General features: G+C 38.2%; 2 protein-coding genes across 7 annotated transcripts; both read right to left on the bottom strand.

The window, feature by feature from the left end:
• Nucleotides 1-600: 600 nt before the first annotated feature.
• On the bottom strand, nt 601-9992 carry mmp15a (matrix metallopeptidase 15a). The gene is made up of 10 exons (XM_079449521.1): nt 9331-9992; nt 8049-8197; nt 7654-7776; nt 7031-7335; nt 6391-6552; nt 6001-6263; nt 5182-5320; nt 4453-4600; nt 4027-4142; nt 601-2647 (listed from the first exon to the last, which is right to left on the bottom strand). Exons 1-10 carry the CDS (start codon nt 9439-9441, stop codon nt 2211-2213), a joined length of 1953 nt encoding a protein of 650 aa, XP_079305647.1. The 5' UTR covers nt 9442-9992; the 3' UTR covers nt 601-2210.
• On the bottom strand, nt 9893-12778 carry zpd (zona pellucida glycoprotein d). Of its 6 annotated transcripts, none has more exons than XM_079449524.1 (10): nt 12590-12778; nt 12465-12519; nt 12291-12392; nt 12006-12214; nt 11771-11928; nt 11120-11362; nt 10931-10992; nt 10809-10831; nt 10563-10665; nt 10087-10489 (listed from the first exon to the last, which is right to left on the bottom strand). In XM_079449524.1, the coding sequence occupies exons 1-10, from the start codon at nt 12611-12613 to the stop codon at nt 10377-10379; spliced, it is 1092 nt and encodes a 363-aa protein (XP_079305650.1). In that variant the 5' UTR covers nt 12614-12778; the 3' UTR covers nt 10087-10376. The 6 variants fall into 6 exon arrangements, with proteins under 6 accessions (XP_079305648.1, XP_079305649.1, XP_079305652.1 ...); XM_079449525.1 differs by having other exon boundaries at nt 12465-12513; nt 12590-12718; XM_079449522.1 differs by having other exon boundaries at nt 9893-10489; nt 10809-10992.
• Nucleotides 12779-13282: the final 504 nt, after the last annotated feature.

Here is a 13282-nt window from a genome sequence, read left to right as displayed (position 1 = left end):
TAACCAATTGTGATGGAATGAATATTGCCCATGAGTAAATTTAAAGGAACAGTTCACACTAAAATGAAAATTCTGTCATCATAATTTACCCATCCTCGAGTTGTTCAACATCATTATAAATGTATTTGTTAAGATGAACAAAGAGAAAGATAATTGGGAGAATGCTTGTAACCAAACAATTCTGGGCACCATTGACTACCAAAGTCGGAAAAATTGCTTGATAAATGTTTGTTCGGTTGAACACAAAGAGGATATTTAGAAGAAATGGTAGAGTGGTGGCCAAGAACTGTTTGGCTACAAGCATTCAAATATCTTTTTCTGTGTTCATCAGAACATAAAACAATGTTTACATATTTGGAACAACTCGAGGGTGAGTAAAGGATGACACAATTTTCATTATTGGGTGAACTGTTCCTTTAAGAAGGTCCGAGTAGATTTTAGTGTTTATTGCATAGCATGACCACCATATAGATTTGAAAAGCATCTCAAGTAGTTCATTTTTTGCCAGCAAAATATAATATGACTAAACCCTTTGCAAGTTATAAGTGTATTAACCTGGTCTTTTAAAAAGATATTTTCTTATTCATAAAATGGACCCATCACCTTCTATTTCATTTAATACCTTCAGCACAATTGCATGAAAAGCCTTGTGTTCGGCTCTATGATAACATAAGCGACATGCTTACAACAGAACTGCTAGCTATTCATTTTAAGGTGTTATTGTACTCAAACCAAAACAAAAGGAAGTGCAAAATCAGCAGAGGAAGTTCAAAATAAAATGGATGATGACATCTGTATACTCCATTTTATTGTGAGCAGGCTACATACTCGATAATATCTGTGGACAAAAGCAATACATGCCCCGCATGATTCACTCGATTGTTAATAACACGACACGCATATCTGAAATCAAATAAAACACAATTGATGGTTGTCGGAGTCTCGTAACTCTCAACAATTCAAACAAAACAAACACATTCATATTGACATAATACACAGGTTTGAAATGTTAAAGAAATAGTTCACCTCAAGTTTAAACATGTCGTCTTTTAAAACCTGTATGACTATTTCTTCTGGGGAAGAAACTAAACTTGTGTTGGAAAGACACGGACGAATAAATAACGGACTGTTTTTGGATTAACTATCCCATTTAAAGCAAAGTGTAGACTTCGACACAGAATAACATAGTTGAAACCGCACAAAGTTTGTTCGAATGCTAGGAAAAGCCTTGGGCTCATGGTGAGTGAAAACTAAGCAGTACATTTTCAACACTGTGTAGTGGCACTATTGAGGCACCCTTGAAAGGCACTGATGGACAAAATCCCAAAGTCAGGAATGTTTCTCATAAACAAAGACTTCAGAGTTGGGGGAGATTGCTGTTGAAAGTTCGTGAAACAAAGTAAAGTCCCCTAGGAAGAGAAACTTGTCTTTGGGGGGGAAGACTAATGTAGGTCACGATGACAGTAAAGCCACGCCTTCGATTTATCCCCCCTCCTCCTTTGCTTGGCAGGCTCAATGGAACTCAAGCAGAGGAAATGCTGGCTGGCTCAAGCCCCCATCCCCCTCTTATTTCTTCTCAACATGAAGAAGTCGAAAATCAGCAACATCTGTGTAATGTAAGCCAGGCCGGGCTCCACAGGGAAGACACCATTTAAACCCTCTACAATATGTGCAAGACAATTTATTAAGCCTCGCTTTTCTTTTAACCCTCTACTGTCTGCACGTCCTCGGCATTGAAATTAGAGAGGATATGAAAGAAATTCGCTGAACTATGCTTTTTTCTAATACATCCAAAGATTCCCACAGAGAAAAACATATGGGCTCAAGAGGAAAACACATAAATCAAACACAACACAGAAGAACCACGACGTGACAACTTAACAAATCGGAATACTATCGAAAGTGCAAATTTTAGTTAAACAATAAAGTTTTGGGTTCAAGCACCATAAATGACAAGACATCTCTTAAAAATCATATGTGCATAATATAGGGCAGTGAACGTGGCTCTGTCGCCAAGACTAGTGAGCTGCCTAGCTGCTTACTACCTACGTAGGCGTCTTCCTTTTAGTCAGCTAGTTTAAATCCTAACTGGAATCTAACCTGACAAGTGCCGTCATTTTTGGCCGAATGAATCTCTGAAGTAACGTTTCTTCATACTCACATTGAGATCGCACACTATGTTTCAAAGACCTTACGCGTGTCATCGAACATCAGACCCATTGCTGCAGGGATCTTTTGCAGTGCACTAACACTTTCGGTGTCTCTTTTTTCTGAAGCGTGGTGATGATGACATATATAACTCCCAGAATGCACAGCACCAGCACCAAAGGCACAGTCACCAAGATGAGCGTCATGATGTGCTCGTCGGTGTTATTCACCCTCAGAACAACGTCTACCTCCTCTTTCTCATCGTCATTTTTGTCCTTAGAGTCATCATCGTCGTCATCGCTTTTGTAGTCATCGGAGTCTTGATCTTTGTTTTTGGTGTCTGGCTGCCTATGGTCAGGTTTTACTTCTGGTTCCACTTCAAAGTGCACTCGGCAGCCCATGAAATCGTTAAGGATCGACCTGGGATATCCAGAGTCTACTTTCATTTGCCTGTTATCAAATCTCCAGTATTTGGTGTTTTTGTAGAAGTAAGTGTACGCTGTGTGGGAAAAAAATTGATGGATTTTAGTATTAAAGTAACATTTAAAAGTCCAGTGTATAAAATTTAGCGGCATCTAGCGGTGAGGCTGTGAATTGCAACCAACGGCTCACTCTACCCCTCCCTTTCGAAGCACCACATAGGTTCATAAAGGACTAAGACGTTGTCACATTTTCGCTTCTTTGCCAAAGGAGGTAACATATTTGTGAAAAAACGCTCTGTAGAGCAGTTTGTCCGTTTAGGGCTACTTTAGAAACAACATGGCGAATTCCATGTAATGGGACCATTGGTGTATATAGACAGAAAAGGCTCATTCTAAGGTAATACAAATATTAATTGGTAATAATGTCATTGATACAATCATGTCCATTAGTGATGCAGTGTCGTCTGAGGGCCTGAAGACCATGGGCATCCAATAAAGGTCTCCGGCCTTGTCCCTTACGCAAAGAGATGTCTCCAGTTTCCCTGAATCTTTTGATGATGTTATGCACTGTAGATGATGAGATTTGCAAAGCCTTTGCAATTTGAGGTTGAGAAATATTGTTTTTAAAGTATTCCACAATCTTTTTACGCAGTCTATCACAGATTTAAGCCATTTGTTGACCCCGTCCCAACTTTTGTAGCAGGCATTACATTTTAAATTAGCTAATTTAGTGGATTAAAGTGTAAGATTTCTCAGTTTAAACATTTGCTGTGTTATCTATGTTCTATTGTGAATAAAATATTGGTTCATGTGATTTGAAATTCCTTCCTAGTTTTCTTTTTATACAAATTTTAAAAACCTCCCAACTTTTCCGGAATTCGGGTTGTAGTTACGTATATTAAATTGCATTTCTGGCGATAGATCCTCCGAAGGTTTTATGTGCCAACATAAATGTTTAGCAATGATCAATCTGTTTACAGCATTTATTATTTTTGGCAAGTCAAGTTTTTACTTATTTGGACTAACAGTACTAGTAACTAGTATTTTTATAAATTAACAACAATATGTTTGCAGCAATTGTTATCTTGTAACAATCACATATTTGGGATCATAAAAGATTGTTCCAGTACAGAGCCCTTATTGTAAACCAATACCATTGTAATTCATTTAATATAATAAATACTCTAGTGAGTAACACAACATAAAATATTCCATTGCTTCCAAACAAATGAATAGATCTGGAAATTTATGGTCACATGAATCATCATCAAAACGTTTAATTACCCAAGATTTAAGCCCATCAGCACATTTTCAGGTCAAATGCCTTATTGCACCCCAGTTTTTAAGCAATGAGCTCACACTTTCCCTCTCAGCCCTAGATTAATAGACTTTTTTTTTCTTTCTCGAATTTAGCCATAATATTTTCCTGGGCACCAGTCCTCTTAGCCTGACTCACCTCCATCATCGCTGAGAAACACCCCTTTCAGCGAGCCAGGAACAGCCCCCCACACACTCACTGGTTTGGGGTAGTCTTTATCCACAGCACGGGATTCTTCACTAAACCGCCAATAACTACAAAAAAAATACAATAAAAAACATCTTTTATTAACTCTCATGCCGTTCAAAAAACCTGTATATGACTCTTTGTTCTGTGGGGAAAAAATAAGATATTTTAAGAAATTTCTGAGTGGTTTTGCATTCATACGATGGAATTTAATTGGGGTACATGTTGTTTGGCAACCAGCGCTCTTTAAAATATCTTCTTTTGTGTTCTTAACAGGTATGGAATGACATCAGGATGAATAAACCATGAAAAGTGTTTCATTTTTGGGTGAACTATCCCCTTACCCCCCTGACATATCCGGCCTTATCCAGTGTTTACCTGTCTCCTCTGAAGTAGTATGTATAGCCAGATGGTTCCCACCAAACAGCCGCGTCCACTCTATCAGGCATTCCCTGACCATAACGAAACAAGTCCTGGGGGTATCCAGGCTCCAAGTCTGCCTCTCTGAAAATCCAGTATTTATTTCCTGCAGGAGTGATACAAAACACAAAGAGAGGACTGACAAAAAGCCACATTAGAAGGAGAAACATAACAGGAGGGGTTGCATGGCTGAGAGATGATATCACAGAGATTTCTATTCAGCTAGGGAGACTGCACAGAAGACGGCATTGTGTGACATGAAAGCAACTCCTCATATGAATGCAAAAAGTGAAATCTGGATTCTTGCAAATTTGCATGACTAACTCGAAGTCTCGAAATGATCCACGAGCTGTCGCACAAAAGCTGATGCTCTTCCCGCTACACCTTCCCGGCTCCAGGATTCTCCTTTCAAAATGAAACCAGATCAGCAAGCATCTGGAGCCGAAGCTGACGCAATACTGCCAGACTCTCCTTCCCCCTCCTTGAGTGTTTCACGAGTGACATAATTTAACTTCAAGATGTTGTTATAGCAATGAAACCTTTTGTTTAAAAGAGAAGTGGATTGCTATCTGTGAAATATTCAACGATTTTTGCATTCTCGTCACTTTAAGATGTCACACTGTTTCACTTTGATACCGAGATTTCTAGTTACACTTTTCATTGACGGTTCTGGAATAAGATGCAGACCTTTAAAGAATACAAATTTCCCATCGTGCCGTTCGTATGCAGCATCTATGTCCTCAGGAAGCCCCATCCAGAAGAAAGATATAGGCATCGGGTAATTATCCAGAACGCGGTTCCTCCTAACCCTCCAGAACCAACGACCCTGCCAAAGACAAACAACGTAATAAATCTTTATCTAACCATACCACAGTAAGACATTGGAGATCTATTCTTATCTTTTTAAGTTAGGAACCACATGATTACCAAAAACAACAAAAGATGCATACAGGAACTAAACAAACTAGGCAAAACGTTTGTAATAAAGCTTAAAGATGATCTTAAAATTTTAACTAGACCCTCACATTTTCAAAAGAAAAAAGTGCTAGCTGCCTTGAGTGCCAAACAGTCTGGCACGCTTCATTGCTATCCAGTTGCTAAATTGTTGTGGTTGTTATGGTGTTCTAGCTGTTTGCTAGGATGTTAGGTTTAGCGAGAGCTTTAAGGAATAGTTCAGCTTCAAAAACCGTTGGTCCCGATTGAGTTGCATTGGTTTTGTACATTACAATAGAAGTCAGTGGGTGCTGTTTTCGGTTACCGACATTTTTCTAAATATCTTCTTTTGTGTTTTGCAGAAGAAAGAAAATCACACAGGTTTAAAATGACAACAGGGTAATTAAATGATGACAGACTTCTCATTGTGAAGATGAACTATTCTTTAATACAAAAGTCTTGATATTTTTTTAGCCCCTGGATATGGCTCTGGTGCCTCTTTTAATAAAGAACATTAATTTTTATTCCAACCGAACCATTAATAACCAAGTCTCATTACAGATAACTCCTCACCTTAAAGACAAACATCTCCCCTCGTAGCATTGTGACCGTGTCAAAGTCCCCCTCGCAGATGTCAGGTGCATCCTGATCTGATCGTACTGTCGGCTGGGGTCTGTAAGTCCTCCTGGTGGGGTTGACCGGAGGGACCCATGGTTTGGTGGGGCGCATTGACGGTCTGGTTGTTCTCACATGGGCCACCGTGGTGGTGGGTTCAGCAGTGGTTGTAGAAAGGGTTGTGGTGGTTATTGCTTGAGTGGTGACAATCTCTGGAGGTCCTATATGTTCAAAACCATACATTCACACTTAGCTAATGTAACTTGGATATAATAGACACAGAGATGGAGCATGTGGACTACAAGGTCAATTGTAGCCATGCAAAATGATCAGTATAAGTGAGCTCACCATAGATTTGGTGAATACCATTGACATCATCCTCAGCCAATGAGAAGTCTTTGGTGTCCATCCATTGGTAAAATGGTGCCATGATGGCCGAAGGGTCACCGGAGTGTTCCAACCCCAACGCATGGCCCAACTCATGAACGGCGACCAGAAACAAGTCAACTCCTGAACCCACAGAGTGAAACACGATATTACAAGATTACCAAACCCCCCCTCTCCAAAACATTTAGAGACCAACTTTGATCAACAGCCAGATCATTTTGAGAGATTTAAACATCTATGCTAATGGATTCTTTGCGGAAAAATAAACACTATGGGGGGTTTCCCGAACTGGGATAATCTTAAACCAGGACTAGGCCTAAATTTTAATGCAAAAGTAGTTTGAACAAACATGTCTTACAAGAAACATAGACATACACAACTTTTATTTTGAGAAAGCACAAAGTCATCTAGACTGTTTTCAGTTTGGACAGCTATTACAATTATTTTAGTCTGGGACTAGTCCAGTCCCTGTCCGGGAAACCACCCGTTTGTCTATAACAATGTGTCTTCAGAAATGTATAAAGTCCTTACATGATGAAGCGATATGTTTTTATTACAATAGTATAGTAAAAGGCATGCAAAAAACAGAAACTGTTCACACCAGAGCCGTCCGGTTGGTTTAGGGTCCATGGTTCATCTGTGTCGAAATGTGTGTCGCCTCCCATTCCAGGACCAGGGAAAAAAGCATGTGCCAGAGAACCTCCTTCCCCATCGAAGAGAGACATATCGCCATGATATCCAGATGCAAACAGTAGTATTATGTCAGGTCCTTCGCTTCCGTTTTTTATCTCGTGGTATGGGACCTCTTCAAACCGCAGAGGCATAACTTTCTGCCAAACCTGAAATGCTCTGCGAATAGCCTCGTACGTCTGCTCCCGGCCAACCTTTGGTGAGTGGTTCTGAATACTAAAGAAGGCAGAGAACAAACAAAATAATATTTTTGTTAGTTTCTGGTTATCACAACATTTGATACTCTAACAGTAACCTGATAAAAGTCTACTTGTACTGTTATCAGGTTAAAGGAATACATCACCCAAAACATTTTCTGACATAATTTTTTCTACTATGGTGGTCAAAATCTGTGTGGTCATGAGCATTCTTCCAAATATCTTTCTCTGCCTTTATCAGAACAAAGAAATGTATACATATATTTGGAACAACTCGAAGGTGAGTAAATGATGACACAATTTTTCATTTTTGGGTGAAGTATCCCTTTACAGTCACCTGTAGGTGAGCTTTTCCTCATCCCACTTGTGGCCGGTAAGGGCGTAACGTTTGCGTCGTGATGCTCCTTCGGTTAACTCCTCAAAACGATCAGGCACTCCACAGCGAGGTCTTCGCATAGCTCTGAAAACAGGAATATTAACATGTTTTACCATCATGTCATTGCTTCAAAATTCTCTTATTATACAGTTAAGCAAAACCAAAATTCTACCAGAATAGTTACACGTTACAGATAAAGTGCCTTTGACCCAGTTACGCAACTCTAAGACAGTAACTGATCGCAGGTCTTTCCATTGCCTCATACAAACTTAACTCTTATAAACAAATCAAAACAAATATAGCTGTTATTGTTCTATGGTCAGTAGAATAAGAGGGTGTACCAGAGGAAATCATACTTCAGAGTTCCTGAGTCCATTTGTCCGGTCACCTCCAGGCCATAAAAGCGCTGCATATCTTTAATGGCACTAGAGAGGATCTGAGCTGACTGCATGGTAGACATTTGTCTGCTCGCCTGGGACAAATAGCCATACGTCCTCAGCCAGGACTTTAAAAAAAAAAAGAGACGCAAAAAGTGAAACATTTTTTGAAACTGTGAGTTGCTGAGTAGTATATAGAAAAGGACAGATCATATAACCCAAAGAGAAAAAGTATTGAAGACACAATTGTCACATCTTGGGACAATGTTTTGAAAAGACTAGCTGCTTTGTCATAGTATACAAGTAAGTTGCAGTAGGAAAAAGTACAGAACCTGAATGTAAGAAAAAGTATTTGGATTACACATTAACCATACCTAGAATGTTTAACTCAGAGTTTGTGAACAGAAATGAGCTGAATCTTCCTTCAGTTGTTATGACCTGTGGATGTGTTCACCTGATGTTTAGGTAAATAAAGAACAAACCTGGAAATTGCTCTTTGTAGAGCACCAAATGTTTATTTAAGATCTGCTAAAAGTAATTAATAATTTTGAATAATTTACATTATTTTGTTTACTTAATCTTATTAGTACTTGTAACAATACTTCAAACATTAACAATAAACCTTCGTTTACTATTTAATTCGTTCTTTACTGTTATTAAAATGATATACTCTGTGCATTGAATTAAATACTAAATTAACTGTACTAAAATAAAAAAATTCTTGAATATGCATTAAGTATAAAATAATATTTGTTAGAAGTTGATATTGCCTGTCCCTTGCATTAAGTATTGCATTGTGTCTGTATTCTGGAGAAGTGCATTCTGGCAGACTGTACAACAATAAGTTTTTCATTATACTTGACAACTAAATTCTTTATTTTTAATCAGAGGAAAAAAAACGTAATTTTGCTTTCACTGTGGACTTTAAGTATGAAAATAAATACTAACGGCAGTTGCTTAAAAGTCACTTTTCTATGGCACAATCCACAACAAAGAGAAATGAAGAGTTCGGTTGCAATATGAGATAACTCATATTTTTTTCAAATATCATGTTTTTGTTGTGTTTTATTGTTAAATTAAATTAAAACAACTGCACTGCAGTTTGATTGATGTTATTGGAACGCACAATTAAAAATCATGAAAATAAACACAACCAAACTCTTCATATATGCATATATGCAAATTACACACACTATATACATAATGTAAACAGAATAGCTATAAAAATGTATTTATATATTTAAATATTTCTCGCACAAACCTCTGCGTTGAAATCCTCATCCTCAGCAGCTGTTCCAGCAATATTGACAAACATCAAGATCAAAACCGTAGTAACGGGTCTCAGTGACCGTCGCGTGATGCGGACTGACATCTCTCCGCGCCCGGGACAGCTGCACACCAACTCCGCTGCTGTTCTAAACACCCTAGCTTCTCCTAACCTCAACAGTGTGTGTCCTAAACCAAACCGCAACCTGAGATTGAATCGCCAAAACACGGTCCTTGTTCTCCTCGGATCCACAAATCGAGCAACTTAATTTTTTCTTAATCCGTTACATAGTTTACAGTAAATTCAGCCCGTCCACAGTTTTCATCCAGCCGATCACAACTTTAAATATCCGGCAAAATGTGATGTTTTCTCGAGAAGGTCTCCAGTGGTGTAAAAGCGTGTAAACTCCGCAGTTGAAGTTGGCCTGAACTGCGGCTATCTAGCTACTATAAACAGTAAACACAATACTTGTTGATGTTGCATCGCGTTGTGTCGATTTCCGTGTCGCTCGGTTAAAACTAGCTGAATATGCCGTTGACCGGTCGGCGTGTCCGGTAAAAGGAGAACCTCAATTGAATCTTACGCAAGGCACCTAATAAGAAACCTCACGAGGAGCTCTTGCTGATATGCAGCACGCGGCCGCACCCGAAGCCTCTGCCCACTATAAACGTGTGCGATTATTATAGATGTGTAACATTAATCACTTTATAAATCACTAATATGCACACATACACAATAAAGGTCAAAGAGAAGGGTGTTGAAATGTGTTTATTTAAAGAAAGAAATTAGTTTTTTAGCAAATGTGTTTGTACTAGTGCTCACTGCCACCTGTTGTTCATATTCAGTACTGTACACAGCTGTATTTATGACTGTATCACAGAAAATAATGAGCAGTCCTTTGAAACGTCATGTCTATCTCAGGAATCACTTATTCGAGTTGATCATAAATTGTGCTTCGCAAAACACATACAGTGCACATTAACTCAAACAGAAGCTTCTGTATTTAACCCAACCACCGGGCTGAAACGGAGTTAATTTATTTAACTGTTCGTCATGTGTCGTCTAGTTCCAGCTTTAGCAACGCTGATCAGGATGAGAAGGAAGATGCCCAAAGCCCAGATCACTCCAAATGGAAGAATCAATACCATGAGATCTAAAATAACACACGATTCATAAAGTTGAAGCTGTATAGATTTAAATGCACTTCATGAAACTTGTTAACTTACTTGTCACAGGTCTCTCAGGTAGCTCACGTTTGATTGGTCCATATGACAGGAGGCCCTGAGCCGGTTCATCCAAAACATCTCTTTTGGCTATAGATTTACATTCCTAAAAAAGGTGATCAAGTTAAGAATGCAAAAGATAATATATATATATATATATATATATATATATATATATATATATATAGTTATAACAGAAGACGAGCATCATGTTATTTGTGAAAAGGAACTGGTCTGGAAAATGCTTACAGGAGTACATGATGCGCCATCTTCTGGTGTACAGAGGTGCACGGTGCAGTGCAGGTAGAAACCGTGTGGTCCGTTTACAAAACTAAACATATCAAATGAATAACGGACGGTTGACCCCTCACCGTTTCTCCCAGCATAGTGTGATGTACCGTTTACAAATGTAGTCGTATTGTCATCTATACACCTTAGAGACGATAAAAAGAAAATGGAACAAAAGAAACGACGGTCAACTTGAAATTCAAATGTGTCAGCTGGATTTAACATTTACAAAATGGTAGGAGGAATTCTTACGGTTCCAGGTTAAAACTTACCCATTTAAAAGCAGTATATGGGTGAATCCTGACTTATCATTAGGTTGAGCCGACTGGGTGGCCCAACACTCGTTCACTTTCAGATCGAAGAAGTCTTCTGGTTCAGTGACTTGAATCTGGACGTAGACTTGATCACGGAGCTTAATAGTAGGTGCACTGGTGAAGGCCTCGCTGTACGTGTGATCTTTGAACAAACTCATCTCCACTTTGGCATCCACCGCGTCAATTTTAAACATTCTTTCGCTTAAAACCAACAAACAGGTCAAACATAAAATATAACATACGATTAAAAAAAGTAAATGGTCATTGTAGCTATTGAAAATTATATTTTTAATGAAAAGTAAAAATGCCATTCCATAAGAAATGAGAGTTTACACAAAAATAAAAATGTGTTTGATGAAAAACGCTCTTTTGTGAACACAAAGGATTTTGGTTGTCAATTCAGTGGAAGTCAAAGGGGTCCGTCCACTGGCTACCAGCCTTCTTCAAAATATCTTTGTGTTATGCAGACGGGAAGTCATACAGGTTTGGAATAATAGGAATTAAGGAAATAATTTATTTTTGGATAAACTAGCTTTTTAGGAATTCTAGGGAATAACAGGTCACGCCCAATCCAACTACAGTTAGTATCACTTAACATAAGTGTGGTACCTGGAGAAAGACAAGATGGGAAATGCCAAGCTGAGTCTGCGGATGTACGGATAGACACATTTGTACTCGATGTGTACAACTGGATATCTCACAATTTTTCCATAGGTAGGTGGATCAGACATCAGGGTTAAGGTGTACACAATGTGTGTTATGTTCTTCTGTTAATAATAGCAATAGGTTAAGCAAAACAGGCATCTATTGTGCATGCACTTAAATGGAAAAAGGGAAGACTCACCCGCACAGGTTTACCCCCACATGCAGTGTACTGGTCCATTGGTGTATGCAGTATGAAATAGGTTGATCCAGAGATCTCCTCTCGGTATCCACGACAGCTGGTGTTAGTTAAATGAAGAGACTCGACTCCCACATTGTAGTATTTGAAAAACTCTTCATCCACTAGTATGGAAATGTAGTCTTTTCCACACGTTACATTCATTGTTGCAACTTCAAAAAATAAAAAAATCATGTTTTAATTATTAGACTAATTTAAATAATTGTATCCCATGCATCACTGCATTACCCTGGTCGCAGAAATCTCCAAAGTATCCAACTGCGCATTTACATTTTCCCCACGACGAAACGCACGTGCTCGGGTCGGTACACCGTGCAACATCGCACTCACCTGTTTAAACTTCAAAATGTTCATTCAATCTCTTTGTAGTTACTTTAGTGACATTACACAAATCCTGCTTACCGAGAACGCTTTCAGCAGCCCATAGTAAAGTTATAAGATGCGGAAACATCTGTGTCTGTAAAAATACACATTTTATTTTTCACATAACGCTTAATTCTACCGCAAAATTGCACGCGAGCTCACACCTTTGCGTTGTGACAGCGTGCCATTTGTGTTGGCCTGGACTAATATTGACACTTTTATTTAAACTTATTTTACTCAGTATATATAAATATCAACCGTTAGTGTAAGTAGTGTGTAGTCTTTACGTGAAGGGATTGTGTAAAAAGTAAATATGGATTAAATACTTCAGAGGCAAAATTGATTTGATGAGTGACACCTGCTGAGAGAACTCTCACCTTTACAACCAAGCAGATGTTAAGTTAAATGCTCAACTTTCTGGCAGCGATGACATTCAAGTACAGATCAGTATTTTTTTCTTTGAGAAATAAACCTGTTTAAACCGAATAACTTAATTTCTTCCTCCTACAGTGTTATTTTTATATTTTTATTATTTTTTTAAATGCTTTATTGAACATTTTGTTAACACAAAACAATGTTACAACAGAAACTTAACTTAAAGAAACACTTTGATTAATGAAAAGAGAGAAAATAAAACATTACCGTGGCTCGAAAAAAATAAAGAATAATAATAAAACAAAACAAAAAACAGGAGAGGGAGTGACACAAATATAAAAAAAATACAAATTAAATAGGTTGAAAAGCTTAAAAGCAGAGCAAATTTTACAAGTCCTTTGTGCTTTCATATTGGAAGAAAACATAATTGTTTTTAAATTCAGTTTTATCTCTTGTTGACTTCCTCCTACAGTTATTCGACA

This window comes from Barbatula barbatula (genome assembly GCF_947034865.1).
Source record: "Barbatula barbatula genome assembly, chromosome: 25".
Taxonomy (NCBI): domain Eukaryota; kingdom Metazoa; phylum Chordata; class Actinopteri; order Cypriniformes; family Nemacheilidae; genus Barbatula; species Barbatula barbatula.
The sequence above is the reverse complement of the archived record's forward strand: the minus strand, read 5'-3'. Positions and strand labels throughout refer to the sequence as shown.